The following is a 23,108-nucleotide window of genomic DNA, read 5'->3' as shown; positions in this document are numbered from 1 at the left end:
GGTCTTGTCTAAGGCCGAGGTGACGCCGCTACGGTGCCGGCAGCAGCTGGACCGTGCGGAGCTACAGGGGTCGGTGGACTCTTCTCGTCCCGGTCGAGGGCAGACCCCTCGTCCCTCTCCGGGCCCCTCTCGTACCTCCTCACAGGCGGCTGCCTCGTTGGTGGGTGAGACGGAGGTTGTATCATCCCTGGCGCCGCCACAGGGGTTGCCGGGCGACTTTCGCCTCCTTCTGGGCCGCGACTGGCGGAGGGCTTCGGGCCCCTCCCCAGGTCCATCCCGTTCCCCCACGCCGGTGGTTGCCTTGGCGGGGTCGGGCCGGCACCGTGCCGGTGCGGCTCCAGCTCTACTCCGGTCCCCTCTCCGGTGCGGGGTGACTTGGAGGGCCCTTGCCCGGTGACGCCGGATGGCGCCGGTGTCCTGCCTTAAGCAGCGGACTCTATGGCTCCGCACAGGGGTCGTACCGCTGATTCATCCTCGGACGCTCCTTCTCCGGAGGCAGGCTGCATATTGGTATCGTCCTCCCCGGAGACTGGTCGCTGTGTGGTGTCCTTTTCACCGGCATCGAAGGGCGGCTCCCCGCCCTTCCTGAGGCAGGGGTGTTCGTCGGAAGATCGGCAGGACCCTCATTCGTCGGCTCCTCCTGACTTCCAGGTCTGGCCCTTGCCCGCCCCGCTTGGCCTCATGGACGGCCGCCTTAGTTTGCAACCGTCACCCACGGAGGAGCTGCTTTCTCCACCGCGGGGCCCTATGGATGCGGGTGCGGCCTTCGCTCATGCGGTGTCCACGGCTGTGGGCATCCTACGCATGGGTGACCCGGTGGCTCACTTTCCGGCGGACCATCTGTTGGAGGTTCTCCACCAGGGCTCTGGTGGGAGGGAAATCTTGCTTCCCTTTGAAGGTTCGCTCCTTTCTGCCTTGACGGGGGCTTGGAGGCGTCCTGCCTCCAGGGACCCGGTGCCTTTGCATCTTCTGCATCGGCACCGTCCAACGCCACGTAACCCAGCGTGCCTGTCCATTCACCCCTCAGCCGCCAGCCCCCTTCTGCGGACTGCTTTTCCCTCCCTGCCGCCCCTGTTGGCACTGCCGTCCAGAGAGGCCCGCTGGCTGGACACTTGGGGACGCAACATTTTCGCCTCGACCAGCGCCGCCCTGCGGGCCCTTAACACCTTGTGTGTGCTGGCTAGGGCCTTCTCTTGTTTGTGGGACTTGGCTGCGTCTCTGGGGTCTGCAGCGCCCAGGAGTCTGCTCAGGTGGATTTGCGGCACCATGCATTGGATGGCCGGGAGCTTTCGGCGGTTATTCTGTGCTCCGCTGTGGACGTCTCTGAGGCGCTGGGCGGGGCCATGGCTTCCTCAGTCGCTTTCCGTCGCCATGCTTGGCTTCGGCAAGGCGTCTTCCCCGAAAAATTCGGGAGAGGCTCATTGATCTCCCATTTGATGGCAGTATGTTGTTTCATGCCTCGGCCGTCTCTGCCATCTAGAGGCTCTTGGCTGGGCTCAGTCCCCTCCTCCGTGACTTCTGAGTTAGGGTTGCTTCTGGGCCTTCTTAGGCCGGCTGTTATGGTTGTGGAGTATGTTTTTCTGGCCGTTTACGTCCTTCCTTGGGACTTTGGCATTGTTGGCTGCTGGACAGCCCTTTTGTTGTTGTTAGTTCTGCAGGAGTTGTTGCGCAGAATTGTCCCTGAGATTGGGCCTTTTGCTTTGCTTGGGCTGCTGTCAAGCCTGTAGCGGGGTTGCTTTTTTCCCCGTGGTTCTTTTGTTTCTTCTTCTGCTGCGGAAGTTCTTCCAAAGAGGTTTCCCATATCCTGGGACTTCACATGCTCTATGTGGGGTTATTGTAGCTGTCATAAGGCTTGCGCTCTGCTGGAGGGTTCTGGTCACCATCCGGTACCTGTTATCCATGGTGTTTACGTAGGTTGCTTTTGCTTCTTAGGTCGTGTGCGCGGCCACTCATGGTGGTGGCCGGGCCTCCCCTCCTCTCCCTGCTCCCGTTCCTGCGGTCTGGGATGTCCCTGTGTTCTCCCTTGCCAGGCGTTGCCTACTTGGCCTTCCTGGGGCCTCAGACTGTTCTTCTTGCTTCTGACTTTTGACTGCCGGCATAGTTCTGGCTGGCAGGCTGCTCTCCATCTAGAATGGGCTCGCCTTCTTCTCCTTAGTTTCTTTGGACCCTCTAGGCTTCTTCTTCTTCTTCTTCTTCCGCCTTCCTGTCTTGGCATTCGGCGGAAGCTATGTTGCCTTGTGGGGGAGTCGGATGCTTCGGCCTCTCCGTCCTTTACCTTGGTTCCTCTGCTGTGAGTGTACGAGCCTCTTCTGCCTTCTTTCCCTCCTACGCCCCCTTGGGGTTAGTGGGGTACTGCTTGTGGGGGTTCCCTTGGCCTGGCAGGGGCGATGTTCTACCTGGTCCACAGATCTGGTCCCCTGTGGGGCCCTCTGTTCTGCATTGGCTGGTGGGGTTCTTTCGCAGACCCTCCTTCCCAGGGGGTATTGCTAGGGTATCTATTCTACGTGAAGAAATCTGCGGCTAGTAGTCTCTATCAGATGTACGAGTTACTTACCTTCGGTAACGATGCATCTCGTAGAGACGATTCTAGACGCAGATTCCTTCACAGCCCGCCCTTCCTCCCCTATTCTGCGAGGACCCTTGGGTTGGTCTTCGGTACTCGCCTCCCGGTTGGGGGCTGTGTCTTCTGTGAGTGTCTTCCTTGTTCTTGACGGGTGGCTCCGTCTGGGGGTGGTTCATTCCTCTTTTGGTCCTTTGGAGGACGGGGTTCTGGTGCTCCAGTGCCCTGCTGCTCTGGCTACCCCAGGGGGGGATTGCTTTCTATCCCTGTCCTTCCTCCCCTCCCTCCCTTCCATTGCTATCCTCTGATTAAGGGTCATCTGGCCTTGTCTTGCCCTTGTCTCTTGTGGTTGGTTACCCTCTATGTTGGGGTGGCTTGGAGGTTTGTTGTCCCTGTCTGTCTTGGGACTGGTCCCATTCCTTGCTCAGGATGAGGAGGGTGGGCTTCCTCTGTGTGCTATGACTTTTATGCCTGTTCTTCCCTTCGGGGCACAGGTATGGGAGGTTGTCTATGTGCGGGCAGGGTGGCTGCGCAGATTTCTGCTTGTTCTTCTTCTTTCTTCTTTCCCTGCCCTTGGGTTTTGTCGTGTTGGCACTACCCTGATGGTGTTAGTCACCGTTTCTTTCCAATTTTTCTACTCTTCGCACATTGTTTCCATGCTCCCACAGTTTTTTATCTGGTGGTTCCGCGTTGTGGTGCGGAAAAGTTCTGTGAAGAAAACTGACGTGGGTGCGCCGTGGCAGGTCTAATGTGACCTCGCTGATGTCACATACGCGGACGACGCCTGGGCGGAGTCACGTGATGTCGCCCGGCGCGCAGGGATGCTGTGGCAAAAGGTTTCCGGATCCAGTCTCACACCTGGGGATAATTCTACGTGAAGGAATCTGCGGCTAGAATCGTCTCTACCAGATACATCGTTACCGAAGGTAAGTAACTTGTACGTTAATTTTATAAAGAAAGGGTCTAAAACATAGTGTCGGCCTCTGGTTTTTTGATGTACATAGGTTCTTAAATAGAGACAGTGGCGTTTTTTCGTATTCAGTAATGTTTCTCTTTTGGTGGATTGACTACTGAGTGTGATATTATGTAAGTGTATGGGTTAGTACTCAGTACTTGGCCACTGACATCTGTTTCATGCTTAGTCAGAATTAAATCCATCATAAAGGTTGTTTGGTCGTATGAGTCTGATGGTCTTTTAGAGATAACGTACTTTAAAAAAGTTCTAACGTGATCTGTATAGTATCTCCAGCAAAGTCATTGTTTTTTAATGTTTCATTTTGTTATGCCAGGATGTTGATGTGCGTGGTAACACTGCTCCGCTTAGTGATAATATTTACATTCTTAAATTAATCTGAGCAAAAACTAACACATACTGAATTTGTGCATTTGTTTGTGCAGTTCACACATGCTTTTTTACATCTGTAACAAAGTAGTCACCCATCAAAACAGCACAGAAATTCTCAAGTGGCTGCGAGAAATTCTAATCTGCAGGAACAAATTTTTACAAAAAAATAAGGTTAGTGCCTTCTTTTTACCTTGGCATGCCACAACTTTCTTACTGTAATTTCCTGTTTGCAAATAAATGATATTTAGCATAACTGTTACAACGTTTTTTTAATTTCAAATAGGTATGTTGATGTTAGACTTTGCATGTTTTTGTTTCTTTCTGAGACATGCGAAAAGCCATATTAAATCTCTTTTCATTTATATAATTAACCAAAACATCGCCTCTTTGTAAAGCTCCGTATTTGTATTCTTTCTAAGTTCTAAAACTGGTGGCTGAATAATTCTGTCAGGACCTGAGCCTTTATACATTGCCTTTTTCCTTTTATTTTAACAAGAACCACTAAAAAGAATTGACATAGTATCAACAATTATGGCTTCAACTCCAATGAATTACTTGAAACAAAATGATCAATCAATTAGTATCCCCAAAATGTGCATATATTCTTCTCTCTTATTTTTTTACTGTCCCTTTGTGGTCATGGCCTGGTACGCTCTCCTTGGCCCTCAGACAAGCACAAGTTTGAAGCAGCTTGAGCGTCAGAAATTGGCAGGCTGTAGCCCATATTTCCCACTGCTTACCTTGAGATAAAGGGCCACTATCAAATCTTGACCGTTAAAAGGCAATCTGAAAATGAGAAATCCTTATTTTAGTGCATAGTAGGTGAAGAAACATAATATGCCGATATTGGCACTATGGTGAGCAAAATGAAGGCAATATGTGTAACTAATGAAAAACTTCAGAACGTGATGGAACATTATCTTTGGTGAAATTAATTCCCCTTTTTCATAGTGTTAGCCAATGACTTTATATTGTCACCCAAATCTTGCTTAAAATTGGATCTTCCCAAATGGCAAACATCAATACCTGTTTAGTGTTCTTAATTTTCCAGTCTGTTGTCCTGCCCATGGGCAAAGCCACTCTTCGTCTGTTTTGTCGATAATCCCACAATAGCTAAATAGCAAGTAAGAAACTGCTGCTTGACACAGTTATAGAACCTCCTTCTTAAATGTCTGAAGGATCTCTTTTCCAGAGAGATTCATGCAAAACATTTGTATAATATTTCTGAGTCTGAGTTTTGGCAACATCTGTGATCTATGGTGGGAAAAAGACGTGTTAACTCTCTAGCACATTTGTTCACTCTCACCATGAATTTCTGTAAATATGTCAATTAATAAAAAATATATTGCATGAACTAGAAATACACTGTAAAAAGTAATAAAGCACTGCTATATTATAATCCTAAATGGCACATAAATAAAATGGCACTTAACATTGATACATGTTTAAATATATGTGAAGCTTTATGCTGATTTTTTTTTTTTAAACAATCTTTTTATTGTTTTGGCTCACAAAATACTTTACACCATTCACCTGATATATTACCTTGAGAGATACAGGCTAACGTTACACCCCCAGATATCTGTTCGATACACCTCTGGTGGCTAATGCACATTTACCCATCCATCTTCTGCTTCTCAATCATATCACGTATAAACTTCCTCTAAGATTTCCACTGGGTTCAGATTGGTTATGTTAACCATTTGTTTTTAGACATCCTCTCCCTTTATGTACATATTTTTCTGTCAGAATATACCAGTCCATATCTTGTTTCATGTTTTCATTTTTGGAGCCTCCACCACCCCTTATTGGTGAGCCACATCCTGGCTTGCTAGCATAAATCCCAAGTGGAAAAAGAACATTGGGTGCCTCTGTAATGCTGAATCTACCCATGTGTCCAGTATGCACAATTTAGAATTGAGGGTCCCTACAGGGCACGTGAGGTTGGATAGGCGCTTCAACACTACTCCCCAAAAGGGGTACCAGCCAGGACACTGCCTGATGGTATGCATGAAATTACCTATTTGTCCACACCCTCCAGAGTACTGTCCCGATACATCTCCCCTCATTTAAGCCAAACGTGCCCTACTTAGTATTTTCAGATGTACCAGTCTGAATCCTGTTATTAATAACTCCCTAGAAGCGCTAATCTACTCCTCCCATTCTCCCCCTAGAAATGGCTTTATATTGTTTTCCCAGTTCACTTTCATTTTAACTAGCAGATCTGGTGAGTTATTATATTTTTTATATATTAAGAATTTGGCCTTTCAAGGAAGTGTTTCTGCCAGAAATCTATCTTCTAAACGGATGGAATCCACTACGAGTTCCTTTAGGTATGTGGGTTGCTAATGTTGCAAAGCTGAATATACTTAGATGACTTAGAGACTGCTAGTTGGTATTTTCTACTCTTCCCGAAGTTATGGACATCAAAAACGGACTTTGGGTACAATATATATCCACCATCTTTGAATGGTAAAAGATTCCACATTCAGTTTGATTTTTGCCACAATAATTCATTTTAACTATATGCAATCAAATCAAATACTATAAATTGTTACTCTGGGTTAAACGTTCGCTATCACGCTCTGAATGAGCCACGGTTCACATATGTTAAAACAGTGCAAATCATTCTGCTTTGAAGACCAAATTTGGCTGAGCTGGATTCAGAGCAGCGACGGCACGTTGAGGCCCATCTGAGGGCTTGCATTGTTTTAACAGGAATATTCGCATCCGACCACAAGTCCCAGAATGCTCAGTGCCAATAGGACAGCCCATCCAGGGGCGTGCCATTACATAAATCTTGGGCGGGGTCAGGATGCATCAATTTCACCGTCGAACGTCTCAGATGAAGGAGATTCCGAAACGCGTCAGGTACAGCGACGTGTGAGCTGACATGATTATCGATGTGCTGAAGCTGCTTTTACCAATAAGTACCTTCCTTGGATTCCTGGCTACAGAGTGCTTCTTCACCCTTTGGGCACCTTGGAGCAGAAAATATATATATATATATATATATATATATATATATATATATATATATATATATATATATATATATATATATATATATATATATATATATATATATATATATATATATATATATATTATGCCTTAGTGCTTTAGGTGGACACACATAACTTGTCTTCTGCATTATCACTCTTTTTTCTTCATGTAGCGAAGTGACATAGTCTATCCTGCCAATACTTTTAGTATCACTCTACAGTTAGGGCGATGCGCGAGCTACTGTATTTGGTTGCTTGGGGTCCTGGTGAACTTTCATACTTGGGAGTTCCTGCGTGCCGGCTGGTGCTTGTGGTTTCCTAATCTATTGTTACCACATAGTCCTAGCTGTACCATCACACTGCTTTTTGTGTGCTCTTTTCTACTTGGGAGTGGTATAATGCTATGCGTTACTATTCTTGCCTCCCTTTATTGTAGATGTTTTTCCCTCCATTAGGTGTTTTTTCTGGCTATGATAGTGTTCATAGCCATTGTTCTGTCAGGTGTAAAGACATAAGCCTTCTGGTTTTTTCCACTTGTTGCTTCTTATTCTTTTCTTATTTAAGTTCTTGTTCTTCGGGAAACAGTTCCCTTCTTTACATATCTGCCAAATCAGCCTGGTGTTTCAACCTTCGGTCTGGATATCTCTTCTTACATCATCTGTGGATGTTTTTATTCGCAGCTTTTGAGGTTAAGTGCTCCTGCACTTGAGGTCAGGCACTACATTATGCTGTAGGGGTTCCTTTCGGTTGGACCCTTTCCCCTTCTTATGCTGCCTTGTTTTATGGTGGTTTCCATTCACCTTTTGTCATCCCTTGGTGAGAATTAGTTTTTCTCTGTGTACTGAACTGCTCCATGTCTCTGTTACCATATCAGTACTTTGTACTGTTTTTCTGTTTCATATATAATATATATATATATATATATATATATAGTTTTGGGGGGGGGGGCGTTAGCATTCTCCTACGCTCTTCCCTTTTCCAAGGATATATACGAATATATCTAGGTCCTATATGTATGTCTACAAGTTTCCAATGTATATGGCTATTCAATGGATTTTCCTAGAGATTTTCTTGTCTCAAGCTTCTTTTTCTATTGATGGACGCTTCTAGGAGCATAGTAGTTGAGGTTATTTCAACTGCAGATTATTTCAACCTCGCTAGCATGATTCTTCCTGCAGTGTTAAGAGATTGCTCAGCAGCTTTTTAGAGGTTCTGTGATCCACAGAACCTGTTCAATCCTCTTAGATTATTTCTACGATCACTTATGGCCTTGTTAGGTCATTTATTGGAGTTTTCTTCTTGCCATGGTTATTTTCACCTAACATTGTTGGAGGTATTTTGTCTAGCCTGTGGTTTGGTGCACAGTTGTCACATTATATGCATGGGTTAGAGGTTGTTGGGGTCAAAACTTTCTTGTTTCTTGTGTTGCAATCCTTGGGCAGTGATGTGTTAGGTTAACCGGCATTCTGCTCCCATTGTTTTCGGTGTACGATCTAGTCCCTTATGCAGGACTTATAGGGCTTAGTTTCCTATTTTTCTCAGCTGCTCTTTCTTCCAGTCTCCTTGTCTTCTGGACCGGGTTTATTCTACTTCTGTATTTGTTTTTTCGTTGTCCCAGTTCGTAGTCCCTCCTGTGGGGATGCTAGGTCTTGGGTATCTGATTCTAAAGTAAGGAATCTGCGGCTAGATGTCTCTATCAGATGAACAAGTTACTTACCTTTGATAATGCTGTATCTGGTAGAGACAGGATCTAGCCACATATTACTTGCGCACCTCCCATCCTCCCCACACTGCGAACTGTTTCGCTTTCTTTCTATTCTTTCTTTCTATTCTTTCTTTTTCTATTCTTTCTTTCTTTCTTTCTTTATTCTTTTTTTCTTGATATTCCTCCTTTCAGATATCCTTGTTGTGTTGCAGGTTCTTCCTGCTTTATTTCGTGTTACTACTTCGTCTTGTACAGTTGTATTCTTGAAGGCTGTGTCTATCTCGTTGGAGGATGGTAGGAAATTGCTGTTCCTGCTTTCTGCCCTAGGTCTTCTTCAACCTCCTGCACTTGTTGGCCGTTTAATATTGAAATTTTGATTCAGTAGGGATGTGACACCTGGTGTCTGTGATCTTGGCACACTGTTCCAATAGGCAGTTTCTATATGTGGCTCCACATTTCGAGCGCAGACATTAGTCACAGAAGAAACTGACGTAATTACGTCAGCGAGGGAGTTATATGAACTCCACCAACGTCACATCTGGAGGAAGACGTCGCTGCTGAGTCACTCAACTCCCTCTGCCAGCGTGCAGGCGTACTGTGGGGAAAAAAGTTTCCGGATCACGTCTGGCACCTAGGGGTATTTTAAAGTAAGGAATCTGCGCCTAGATCCTATCAGTACCAGATACAGCATTACCGAAGGTAAGTAACTTGTTTGTCATGTAAATTCTCTATGGCTTTATAAATATTTGAGGTATTATCGGAGATAAATTTGCAGCATTCAATGTGTATCATTTTATAAAACGCCCCCTTTCTCAGCGAGGAGCATATCAATTACCATGCGATTTTTGAGAATTACCTGTCTCATGGACACCATTTTTACTGTAATATTATGTATTCTTAGAGAATTCATTGCTACCCCTAGCATATGTAGTATTCCTGGCACCAAACCACTGAACTCCTGGCAAGAGTTATCCATCTGATTTATCACCCTTCTCCCTCTAGCTACATTGTTTGTTAGCAGATATTTGTGGGCATGTTTCTTAGAATGCTGTCTAATACAGGTAAGCACTAGGCCCACATAAAACTCTCCCCAATCCTTGGTCAGCCAAGGGTATGTTTTTTGTCCACAGGCGAAATAAATGTACTCCCCTGCTGCTACTGATAACGAAGGCCAAGACGCATCGGCCATACTGAATATATGGGTGTAATTACTCCATCCCATCTCTAGCGATCCATTTGATGCAAGACATAACTGCCCATGTCCTCTTGTTACTCATAAAGCCGGGGGATTGTTAAATAAGGAGGAGGTGTTCAGAATGAAATTATTCATCCCTAGGATGAATTGTTTATATCCTTTACTCATGACTCTTATCATTGAAGGTGTCCCTGTAGGGTGAACCTTCACTTCTGTCGGAATATCCCAGTGGTTTCACTATTTCATCTATGTATTTGCGTCTGACATCAGTACCCTTCGGGCCAGAAAGCTAGGAGATTACTTCTGTAAAAAGAATATAAAAAGAATCACTAAGCGGCAAATTCAAAGGCAACAAAGGCATCCCATTTTGTGTTACAGAAGGAAGTGTTAGACAAATCCAACAATTGGAGACAATGAATTTCTTGTGATAGGCATTCATCATTTGTATGGCAACATTTTCATGGTACTGTTTGGAATGCTGTTTTTGCAGCTCATCTGTAAGCGTGGTGTTGTTTGAACCCAGTGATTTCAGGAATTATAGATCATACAAGTAGATGAAACTGGCTGTTAGGGTAGTAATGATGATCAGGGGTAATGGTATGCACAATTTTTTTGTCTTTCTATTGCGGCTGTTCCTCCTGATCACTTGCTCCCCTTTGTCCCTCATTCTTCACCATCAGTAGGCCGTGGTAGGTCACCTGTACTTCGCGGCTCAGGACCCGATAGTATACTATCGTTGATTGGGTCAAGAAGATAGATTTACTTTAGGGTGTTGGTTCAAGTTGTATTAAGGACCAGCCTCCTTGATGGGCTGAGGTGGCACAGTCGTTGGAGCATTCCTGTATGCTGCAGCTGGTGGCGAGGTCTGAGGCAAGGGAGCTCTTTTCTCATTGGAGGCCTGATTCCAATTCTTTTATCTTGTACACTTTACGCCTGTTTTGTTGCCAGCAGAACCTGTACTGGGCCCTTCCAGCGTGGCTGTAGGCAGTTAGATCACTGAATGTTTATAACCATCACCCATGGATTGAATGTGTAGTTGTCCCTTTTGACCCATCCAAGGGTTGCTTGAATCTCTGGGTCGTTTCTCCAATTGTAATATCCGCACAGCTTATGAGTCAGACTGGAGGCACACATATCCATCTTTCAAGGCCCTATCACTCCATTAATCCCCAAAATGCTAGTTGATCACACTTCCAGTCAGTGGTGTCCTCTAGTTGTTAGGAGTTCCAGTCCACCACCTGATTCTCGTGCTCCGACAGATACTCTGATGTCACAGATATGTTGTGTTTCAGGCAGAGGTGCAAGACGTCTTTTTGCTACATACCGCTGAGTCTTGGAAAAGTGCACCAAGTTAGTTGCTTTACTGAACCGCAGAGATTATGTCAATTTTGAGGAAGGTGCAATATCAAACTTTTACTGGTCAGACTTTTGACTGTGACGGATCCTTCCAGAATCTCCAGGCAATTTTTGGGGGACTTCAACTCTTCCTCTGACCACATCCTCTGATTGACAGTTCATCCCATTGGCTGCTGCCTGATTCTATCAACATATGTGGATCAGTGACAAACATGCTCTTGCCATTCCTCGCCTCTGTGGTTCAACCACTTCTAGCCCTCCATCCTGGTATCTTCAAAAAGTTTCACCAGCTGCAAGTAAGTAATGACTTTCCACAAATAGATGGGCTTCAATTTTTGATGGGCTCTGTAATGTAGCAGTCAATTGAAAATAATCTATAGCGAGGAGAACACAATGCTTACCACTCTGGCCACTTGTGTTAATGAGACTTGCTCCCTGCAGAGAGTCTTCTTCTGTCCCTTCTTTAAAATTTCTTACCCAGTTTGTCCCGGATCAGCACTCTGTCTGGAAGCCCAAGAATAACAGGATATTGTTTTGATTTTTCTTTATCGCCATTTCCTGCATCAGTACCACTGTAGTGCTTAGCTGCTTCAGTATCAAGAGTGACATTTTTCATTAGTAAATTATGAAACAAATATCTCTGGCTCAGACATTCCATCACTGGCTTTTTCTTGGTAAAGCACCAAGGTGCAGAGGAAAAAGTAGGGGCACAAATTGAAAAATATTTTCCTTCCAAGCGAACTGCAGGAATTTGCAATGCATGGCAAAAATGATAACTGTTGAGGTATGTGTCTTTTATTACGTCAGGCGGACCATCCAGTCTCATGCTCAGGTGGAGATTCTTCTTCATATGTCTGTGGATCACCCATTATTTTTTTTATTCTTTAGGTTGGTTAACAGTCTGTGGCCCTTGTCGGTTTTCTCTACGAGTAATATGCTACCACATCTACTTAAGTAATCGCTGCTCCCCTCCCCAGCTGAGAAATGGTGGATCTTGCATCTGGGAGCTGTAGCTCTCTCAGTGGAACCATTCCACCTCTGTATAGCACCAATGGATTTGTTGTAATTGGCCTCCACCAAAGCTAGTCCCCTACCTAGTTTTATAAGGGGAAAAATGGGCAACCCTTATGATTGTTTTCTACTGTTTCTGTCTCTTTGGAATCCTTCCTGGACTCCACAGACTGCATGTTTTTCATTTTGGAAAGACATTTCTGAACTGCTTCATATTTTACCACTGTCCTGCTCTCCTATTACTTCATCTCTGCTGAGTGCCTTAATTGACCAATCGATCAGTCAAGCAACCCCTACCTTTAGTGGTCCTTGCAAAAACCTTCCTTTAGGAAGGGTCACCAATTAGGCATCCATGGGCAAGAACCCCCAACATGGGGTCAACCTTAATTAACATGGAGCGCTATATAGAGCACAGTTCACATTGCACAGGAGGCAAATTGCTCGTTGTTCCCTTCCTGAAAGAATATCTGGCACAGTGAGGCTCCCAGTGGCCTTGGGTTGCACATCTAAATCCAGAATCCTGGTTTGCGGGCCAAGGACCGCCAAAAACACATTTTTTCTGGCATGATCTCCATTGCCTGGAAAGTGTTCATCTTGGTATCGGTCTCCGGATTGTGGGTGACTTTGCCCTCCAGCAAGGGTGCCGGATAGACTACCCTAAGGTGAGCCCAGAATCCCTTGTTTAGCAGTTTGCGTATCTTATTCCCCAACACAGCATGCCACATTAACTGTTTGGTGATATAGATGCTGAGTTCAAACATATCGGATGGACTGTCCTCATCTTGTTTGCCATCCAAGCAGCACTTATCTCCCAAATCTTCCTGCAGTTAACTGCTGGGCCACACTTCCTTATCTGACCTGCTCAGGGAACCCCTGTTATCTTTCCCCTTCTCTGTACTAGTGGGCTCCCCCTCAGGGAAGGCATTCTCGGGGGCAACACTTTTTTAATGTACAGCAGTAGTCACATCTACCTGGCTATAGTCTGCCAGTCACAAGGAAGGCCTGTTGTAAGTTCTCAAATGTTAGTGACCCAGTGGGATCCTGTTGTACTTGGACGTGGCCGTTACTGAGGTATCCTGTGGCCCCTGGAAAACAGAAACCTTGTGACCCCTCAATTATTCCCTTCTTTTGTGGTTTGTCATCGTATGCAGCTGTTGTACCAGGGAAGACAGAACCTCATTGAATGCCATATAAATAGAAGAATCTATGCCCTCAGAGACCTGGCCTTATTAGTAGTATGCTGTTTTCCTCTATTTCTTCTGTTTCTCTCCAAGGAGGAGTCTGTGCCATTCTTACCCTATATGCATTTTGAACGGTGAGGGACTAGAAACCTCACAGCCCGGGCACACACTGTGGTCTTTCCGGCTTTCAAAGGGCTCCTGGGCACACCAACCATCAAGTTTCTAGAACAGGCTGTTCCCAACTGCACTAGGCGGTGTATTGTTGACCGTTTGTGAGGAGGTTGCTGCTCCAGCAGCGCTCAACAACTACTGCAGTGTAACTCTCCTGGGAATCAGGATCTCCTCAGGAGGATTGCTGTAACAGTGCAAGTGTTTATTTGTTTTGTAATGGACACTTGGTCAATCGCTGGGTATACCTGTTACACTTACTTCTGGCACTATTTGGCGTACGCCCTGTGCGGTCTGACATACTAGCCAAAAATGCTATTGTACCATACCATGTACTTATTCATCTGTTTGTTACTGAGTATGCTGTTTATTGAAAAATGGAAAAACTGTCAATAAAGATATTTTAAAAAAAAAAAAAAAACAGTGCAAGTGTTTATTTGCATCCACTCTACGTGACCGTGATGCATTGGCGGGTTCACCGTCCCAGACAGAGGGCTGTGGTTGGAGTAAAGTATCCCCATTTGGTCTCTTGCTGCACAGCGCTCTTCATTAAGGACTGCTTCGGCTGTGGTCTATTGCTGCTCATGGAAAGCACTCAGCTGTGCCGCCTACAACAAGATGCCTACTATGCCACAAATTCCATGATCTGGCCCCCCCAATAAGAATCTTACAAGAAAAAAACATTACAGGGGAATTGGCCTATACCCCAGGTGAGATAAAAAGATCAGTCCTGCAAATTAGTTTTTTAAGATCTCCATTACCTACCTTGCATCCGTTAAGCACATCCCTCAGTCCTTGTTCCCTTATTATGGACTATACTACTGGAGCACAAGGTCGGGTGTCGGGTAGTCCTAGTGCATAGAAAAATCGAGAAGAGGCAAACACTTATCTGGCTGTTGAGCAGGGAAGAACAAAGGAGTGCTGACTCTTTTGGGGAATTATATGCATGGGCCAGAGATACTAAATTGTTTTCCAAGAATTCTTGGGAGCTGAAGTCCTAATTGTTGGTGTTAAGGTAATGCATTTTCATGGCTGCTGTTGAAATAAAAGGAGAAAAGCAATGTATAATCCTTGAAACGTTCTTCTTGCTAACTACTAAATATTTTGTCAATCTTAAATCCTCATTGCATGACCATTTAAACCTAAGAACTGGATGTGAAGGAATGAGTCCAATAATTACTTTAAATTGATTTGATTGATTTTCCAGAACTGTAGACAACTAGTTATCCAGTATTGGATCCTTCATAGATTTGCATGCTTGAATTATCCCTGCCGTCGAGGTGTGAGTCTCAGTCAATTTTATAATAGCAAGAATTAATGTTATTATAGGCAACAATGCATTGTACAGTCTTGCATTAACCCATCCATATCCTTTTGTAAATAGAACCAAAGTTAAAATACAGCCAATCTGACATCAGCACCCTCTAGAACACTCCACAGAGAGGCAAGACCCTCAGATTTTCTACCGCACGTAGTCGTGACATGGATTCTCCCTGAGCTCTGCTCAGTTTTTTCTCTTCATCTTGGATCTTTGCTATTTCATGATGCCAGAATCTTCAAAGAAAGGACTCTTCAGGCCTTGTGGGTCTTGTGGTAAGAAGAGGCTGCATGCTGAAGATCCTCACAGGGATAGTCTTTACTGCTTGTACTCTCTTCATAAGGTAAAAGACTGTAGAATCTGCAGAACCCTTTCTTCAAAGACTTTGAAAGATAGAGAAGGCAGACTGCTTATTTGGTTGGAGAGGCTAAAATCTAAATCTTCTTTGATCTCTGATGAGGAAGGCAGTGTCAGTTCCCAGGCGTCAGTCCAGCCTTCTTAAAAGAGGGATAGATCTTAGGATTCCCCTGAGGGACGTAAGACCGTGTCAAAGAAGACCCATCATGACTCTGCGCATACTGCCTCAAACAAAGGGAAGCAGCCATTCCCTTCGGAGAGAAAATCTGCCTCAAAAACGGTCTCTAAACATTCGAAGGTTCAGTCTGAGTCGGTGAAGGCGTTATCCGTAAAATTGCCATTAGAATTAGTTTCCCAGCAGTCGTTGAAGACGCTTATATCGTCTACGGAGTTATCGTCGACTAGGATTAGATCGGCGGAAGTTTTGTCATTGTCAACAGCACCTATTCCACAGTCTATGCTAATCTCTTCTTCGGCAACTGCATTGTTGACTATGCTGCCAGCTTCGACGCCTCCACCATTGTTTTCGTCTCCATCGCCAACGACAACTTATTAGTCGACGACAACTTCTTCATCGACGGTGGTGACTCCGTTGGTGGCACTGATGATAACACCGTTAACTGTATTTGTTTCACCGTTGACAAAGATCTTGTCGATGCCCTAAGCTAATAGACTTCTACCTCGCATATCACGCCGTCAAGATTCTCGTCGACGATGCCGTCATCGATGGGTTCCAACCAGGATCCTTCATATATCTCCCCTTTGCCTCCTAGTCAGTTTTTAGAGGAGTCTGAGGATGCTGGAATGTCCAGTCCAGCTCACAGCCCTTCTCAACTTCATGTGAAAATTCAGGAAGAGGAGGATGAAGGTGAATACTATGGGTCACAGTATAATCAACCCATAGATAGATCACAAATTTTGATGCCACGCCAGGAACCAATGATACAGCTGTCAGTTGTGTTGATGTGAGATCTGACAGCTATGTTGCATGATTGTCATACCCGTTTTCCTTCAGGATCAGTGCAAATAGAAGAATCTCTGCCTCCTGCTGTGGTTTCTAGACCAGCTATAATGCCTCCTCCGGAATCACAAGATTCTATACCTGTGCAGCAAGATCAGGTCCCACAGGATGACGGTGGTGATGTAGAAGAAGGTGAAATACAGAAAACTCCAGCAGTTATTGAAGAGTGGGAAGATTACTTAATTCTTATGCCTTCTCTGCCAACTCCTCAAGCTATTGACTCTCCACCTGAGGATATTGGTGGCTTCCATGTTCTGATGAAAGGGCTGCTAATCGTTTTCACTTACCGATGCCTGTGAAAAAGTCTGACTGTTTTTCGTATCATTTTAAAGATCAGTCTGGAAAATCTGTGCGCGCAATTCCCATTATCGATCATATTTGGGAAGAAGGAATCAAAATTATGAAAGCGCCATAATCAGTGCCTGCAGTCCTTCCCAGGATTGAGAAAGTTATATAGCCCCTGATTATGCACCAGCACTGTAGGACATCCAAGGCCAGATTCTGTAATTGCTCAGGCTGCGCAACGAAGATCACGGAACCCTTCGGTACCTTTTATTGGTCCACCTGATAAGGATGGACAGCACTTAGACAATATCAGAAAAAGGTTTACCACCATTGCAGATGCGTCAGTGCGTGCTGCCAATTCCCTATCAATTCTGAGAAGATATGACCGCCACATGTGGTCAGATGTGGCATCATATCTTGAATTTTTACCGGACAATAAGAAACAAGAGGCAAGGAAGATTCTTCTTGAAGGTGGAAGGTCAGCCTCTGAGATTATTGATATATCTATGGACACAGCTTTTCTTGCTTTTAGGCAATTAGCTCGCATAGCAGTTCTTCGTCACCAGCGATGGACGAAATCTGCGACCTTGTGTCCTGAGGTGCAGAGTAAAGTTGTAACATGTCGTTTGTTGGTGATGCACTCTTTGGAAAGCATATTGATGAGGCCTTGCAGGCAATCAAAGCGGATACTGATACCGCTAAGGCGTTTGGAACGCTCCTGTGTAGGAAAACATCTTTTCGCGGAGCTCGTGGCAGAGGATCTTATTCCTTTCATGGACATTATCAACAATATCAACTACAATCATTCCAATCTTACAGCTATGGCTATCAACAGCAGCAGTCTTATTGAGCACCACCGTCAACTGAATATTCCAGACAACAACCCAGGAGGAAGCAAACTCTCCAATCTAGAGACAATGCTAAAAACAGTGACAACATCCCAGCACCTGCTATGTCTCCATCCAGGACCAACCTCAATTTGACAATTATTTCTCTACACTACGATCAGTGGAGCAAAATTACAACGGACAAATGTGTCCTGGAAATCATAAAGTATGGTCATACTCTAGAATTTATAACAGTTCCACCTCCTCATCCACCCCTAAGATGGCTTTCAGCTCCTCTCCAATTGCTAAGAAAGGAAGCGTATATTATGCTCCAGAAAGGGGCCATAGAAAAAGTTCCTTGTCCTCAGATGGGAAAAGGGTTTTATTCCCGCTTCTTCTTTATAGGGAAAAAGTCTGGGCAATAGAGACCCATTCTGGATCTTAGAAAGCTAAACAAATATCTGCAGAAAAAGTCTTTCCTCACGGCCACCCTTCAGGAAATACTTCAGTGCTTGGCTCCAGTTGCTGCTCGTCTTGGGCTTCCAGACTGAAACTGTTTCCTTACCTCGACGACTAGCTAGTGAAAGCACTGTCTTATCAGCAGGCCTTAAAGGCAAGCTTGAAATGCTTATGGATATTTCGCTCCCTGGGGCTAGTACTCAATTACCAAAAATCGGTTCTGCAACCATCTCAAAAGATTGTCTTTCTCTGAGAAATTCTGAATACCCTCCAAGACAGAGCATTCTTGTCTACATAAAGACCAACCTTATTTCACTAGCAACAAAGCTAACGGGAAGAAGGTTCACTTCTATAAGCCTAATAGAATCTCTGCTCTGCATGATGTCCTCTGCAATTTTAATGGTACCTCACGCATGTCTCAAGATGAGAACCTTACAGGAGCAGCTGGACAATCAATGGCTCCAAGTAACCGGGTTGTTCGATCTAGTTCAGATAACTCCAATTATGAAAAAAGCACTTCTCTGGTGGCAATCCTCCAGGAATTTCTCGACAGAGCTAGCTTTCTGTTCCCTGTTACCGGATTTCATCCTTACCACGGACGCTTCTCTAGACAGCTGGGGGGCACACCTTCAGGATCTTTGGATAAGTGGTCCAAAGCGATAGCAAAAATGCACATAAATTTCCCTGAGTTGGGAGCCATTTTTCTAGCCTTACAGGCATTCCTCCCAAGAAAACGAGGTGCTTCAGTTCTCATACGAACAGACAATACTACATGCATGCATTACTTCAAGAAACAGGGAGTTACACGCTACCATATTCTATTACTAGAAGTGCTGGAAATCTGGAGATGGATTCTCTCACACCACATCTCCATCAAGGTGGAGCATCTTGAACAACAGTCTGGCAGATACTCTAAGCAGAACTTCCAACTCCTGCCACAAATAGGAACTGGACCAGATGATTCTCGACTTCATTTTCTGGATGTTGGGCAATCCCAACTTAGATCTGTTTGCCTCTGGAATAAACTGGAAATGCCAGTTTTTTGCTAGCTGGGAACCAGAGAGAGGGTCATGGGGAAATGCTTTACTAACAACATTGTCGGGGATCTTTGCATACGCTTTTCCCCCTTACCCTTTAATTCAGAGGCATCTTATGAAAATGAAGAGAGGCATGTAGTCTGATCCTAATTGCTCCCCGTTGGCCTCTGTACCATTGGTTCACAGAGCTTCTCCTGCTCTCAGAATGCAAATCTTATCGCCTTACAATAATATCAACGCTGCCGACAATGAGCATGGGCCCGATTCTCCATCCATATCCAGCGTCTCTCCAGCTGCAGACATGGTTGCTGAATTCAATGAATTCAAGGGCCTAGACCTGCCACAGAACTGTAAAGACATTCTATCGAAAGCGAGGGCAGTGTCTAGTATTAAAACCTAGTCTCAAATTGAAGCGCTTCTGTTCACTGTGTCTTCAAAACAACATACATCTGTTTGATTCTCCTCCAGAAAATGTTGCCTTATCTTCTCTCCCTGGCTAAATCAGGACTTATGTATGCCTCTTTTAAGGTATATCTTGCCAGCATTTCCTCTTACAGATGTTCCTCTAAAAGGTTTTCTCTTTGTTTATGTCGACTGGTGAAACAGTTCATGAAAGGACTATTTAGGATTTACTCTCCTATTAGAGCTCCTCCTTCTGAATGGAGACTTAATATAGTTCTTGCACAACTTATGAATTCCCCTTTTGAGTTGATATAAAAGGCTGAGCTCAAGCAAAGTTAGATTTCTATTGGCTCTTACATCAGCCAGGCGAGTCAGCGAAATTTAAGCGTTATTCGCTTCTGCCCCTCTAAAGCCGGATGGCCACTTACTTTCAAGCCCAACCTCATTCTACGAGGGCCATATCTTCAGCGGCGCTCTTTGCAGGAGTACCATTGGATAACATTTGCTGCACAGCAACATGGAGAAGTGTGCATACATTTATGCGGTATACCTGCCTAGATTTGGCTACAGATGCATAAGCGGTAGTAGGACAAGTAGTCTTGCGCAACCTTTTTCAATAAGGTAAGCCTGTGCTTTTATTTCATTTCAGTGCTATTCTATTGACATGTTATTGCTATGTTGTTTACATGCTCCTTTATGAATTTGTTATAAATATGTATATATATGTATATCTTTATATACAATTGTTATTTATATGGTACCCACCATCAAAGTTTAAATTAGAATAAATATTGTTTGATAACTGCTCGCTATTCTGATTCAAGCATGTGAATCTATGAAAGATCCAATTCTGGATAAAAAAACGAGTTCCTTATCTGTAAATTCAGTTATCCAGTATAGGTATCTTTAAATAGATTTACATGCAACCCTCCCTCCTCCCCAGAGGGGCTTTCCTTATTATTATAAATGCTCTTGTCATTTGTGCTAGAAAATCTGAGTCTCTTACCTCTCTGTGAAGTGTTCTAGAGGGTGCTGATGTCTGATTGGCTATGTTTTATCTTTGGTTATTTTTACAAAAGGATATAGATGGGCTAATGCAGGGACTGTACAATGCTTTGTTGCCTATGATCATATTAATTACAGCTATTATAAAATTTACTGTGTGACTCTCACCTCGACGGCGGTGGTGATTCAAGTATGTGAATCTATGAAAGATACCAATACTGTATAACTGAAGTTACAGGTAAGTAACTCGTTTTCTTTCATTCAATCAAACACACCCGTTATGCTGGGAGGTGTGAAGGAAATCCCTTTGCTACACTTAGTCTAGGATAAAAGGTTGGTGAAGGAATATACAAGAAAAAAGCTTTACGACCAAGGCAATTGCAGTCTCTTAGTGTTTTGTCTTGGTCCAAGCCAGCTAAGCTGCAGAAATCTGTGCAAGCAGTGTATGGCAGGCACAAATTATAGTTAGCTTGACAAACTAGAACTGGTGAATTTCGGTGGTTTGTTTTTTTTTCCAGCTTTAAAACATTAGCTTTCATATTACAACACCTATGACGGCGCTTTAACCTTTCTGTTTTTTTCAATGAGTTTCTAGAGGTTTTTTTAACGCAAGGTACAAGTGTACAACTTCAGCTAATTATGATATCACTTGAACCTTTGTTAGTTTCAGTGAAATACACATATCACCTTAATGCACCTTAGATGCAGATCTCTTTATTATCTAGCATTATAGTGCTGTTCATGTCTTAAGAGAATTATGCTAATTTCTTTTGGGCTTTTTACTATAGGAAACCTATTTGTCTGGCACATATGAAATGAGATAGGGCATGCATGCTAGTTAGAGCATCTCTATCCTCGTTATTCCAAATCAGTGTAAACCATGTTCTTTGTTCTGTTGCAAGGCCAGATCAGTGTAACCATGCCCTGCAACAGAAGGAATTGATCTGTTATGCATGTTGTTCAAATTAGTGCACAAAGCAGATGTTTAGGCACATAATTTTTAACAAAAATATTTGTTCTTTGACTGACATGAATGTATGTAAAATTTCTAGGTCTATTCAAAAATATTAATTGTAAAGTTCTCAAAATACATGGCGAATAGCTAGTGTAATGTGCATATTATGTAGAATTGTACTTTTCACAACTTTGGAATGCACAAGTTTAAGGTAAACAAATTCTTATATTTGAAGCTAAACGAGAATAATACTCTTGGCCCTATGTGAACGCAATGTGTTCAGTCACATGCGACTCCATCGCAGACGCTCCCACTCATCTGAGCCATTTAGGATATGGTACAGTTTTGATCTTTTCCCTTGGATCAGAGTGTCCAGTACCTTTGGGCTATGATCTCGTTATTCACTGTGCATCTGCACTTCTGCTCCAAAACCTTTCATTCCTTGCTCATCAACTCCCAAATATCTTTAGACACCAGTGGTCTTGACAAAATGTATCCTCAAAAGACTACAGAGTTTAAATTGTGCCACTTTTGCAGGAAGCAAATGTCGGTCAAGGATCTACATGTCGTCTGCCTTTGATGCTTAGGTTCTTAGCATATACAAAGATAACAGTTGGTTCTGTCGGGTATGAATAATTTCTTTAAACTGTTGAAGCACTCCTTGAGTTATTCACAAGAGAAGGCAATTAAATCAAAAACAATACACACAATGAGACCATAGAGGGTATTCAAGGTTTTATAAATTACATCATTTATAAATACCCAATTTGAATTGAATGGCTGTCAAAGTACGAAAACAAGTAAAGAATTTCGTGACAAGGTGACATGTGGTGCTCAGTGATGTGGTGATGGTACAAAATATATACAAAGGGATTGTGAAAGTTTAAAAAGGCCAGAAAAACAGGTAATCGAATAGGTCTGCAGGTTGAGTAAATGGGTCTTTATGCAGAGTCTTTCTACTGGTCCGGGGGGTATATGTCGACGTTTCAACCCTGGAAGCGCACAACTGTCTAGTCAATGCGGGTCTTCATCAGGACATAGAGAGGGTGTGACAGCCTAAGACGGCCCAAGGTCGCTTATGGGACGTGTTCGAAACTCTCAGTTAAGTGAATGTTCATCAAGGAGCAAGGATCTCCTATACCATGTTATTTCCAGTGATGAATTGCAGTCGTGTTGTAATTCTTCAGTCTAGTTTCAGGAAAACTAAATAAGGGGCGCAGGCGTTCGTCCTGTCTCCTCCAGGAGTGTTAATCAATTCTCTTAAATGAATTCCGAGTTACAAGTTACTTGGAGCGGGGCTCAGGCATACGTCCTGTCTCCGGTGATCGTATCAGTGAGGTAGGTAGGTTCTTAGCATAGCTCAAAGTCTTGCAACAGTTGCTCTCTGGGCGGCTATTAAAGAGTGTAACGTAAAGCTATATGTTGCCAAACTCAAAGGACATGGGTCACATTTGAAGTCCCAAACCCACTCCAGATCGAAGTTGCAGACCCAGATGCTATACTGTGAAAAATCAAGCACTAAGCCGAAAGACTCCTCTCCGTACTAGCACAAAGAATCTAAATGGGACTCCACCCCCTTCCACTCCATTGAGAGTTTGAGCAGTCAGCTTTCTAAGCCCTGACTCCACCACCATCATACGACCTCTGATCCCATTGCACAGATGGTGCCCCAAATTTCCCAGGCCATTGTCAACTTGGCTGCAGGTTGCAATGCTGCAGCTTTTTCGGATGATTCTGTATCCCTCTGGAGCATCTTTGTGTATCCATGGATCCACCTGGCCTTCCACTGGGGAGGCCCTTCCCAGCACCGGCTACGCCCGATAAGTCCATGCAAAGCTCCCTGGAGGTGCCATTTGTAGCTTTTCCTAAGGCCACGCTAGTTTCTGCGGATTCATGTCATTCTCTGATCCAGAGAA

General features: G+C 44.1%; 1 protein-coding gene across 12 annotated transcripts in view; it reads left to right on the top strand.

Annotated features, from left to right (window-relative positions):
* Positions 1-23,108, top strand: part of NF1 (neurofibromin 1) — a 1,956,660-nt gene that overhangs the window by 659,991 nt on the left and 1,273,561 nt on the right. For all 12 annotated transcript variants that reach the window (XM_085649550.1, XM_085649547.1, XM_085649544.1 and 9 more), the window contains exon 16: positions 3,959-4,076. In XM_085649550.1, coding sequence (XP_085505676.1) covers positions 3,959-4,076 — 118 coding nt within the window. The remainder of the gene's footprint in view (positions 1-3,958; positions 4,077-23,108) is intronic.

The sequence above is a fragment of the Triturus cristatus genome, chromosome 3_2, assembly GCF_964204655.1.
Source record: "Triturus cristatus chromosome 3_2, aTriCri1.1, whole genome shotgun sequence".
NCBI classification, from domain to species: Eukaryota; Metazoa; Chordata; class Amphibia; order Caudata; family Salamandridae; genus Triturus; species Triturus cristatus.
Note: the sequence above shows the minus strand (reverse complement) of the source record. Positions and strands in the feature narration are given on the sequence as shown.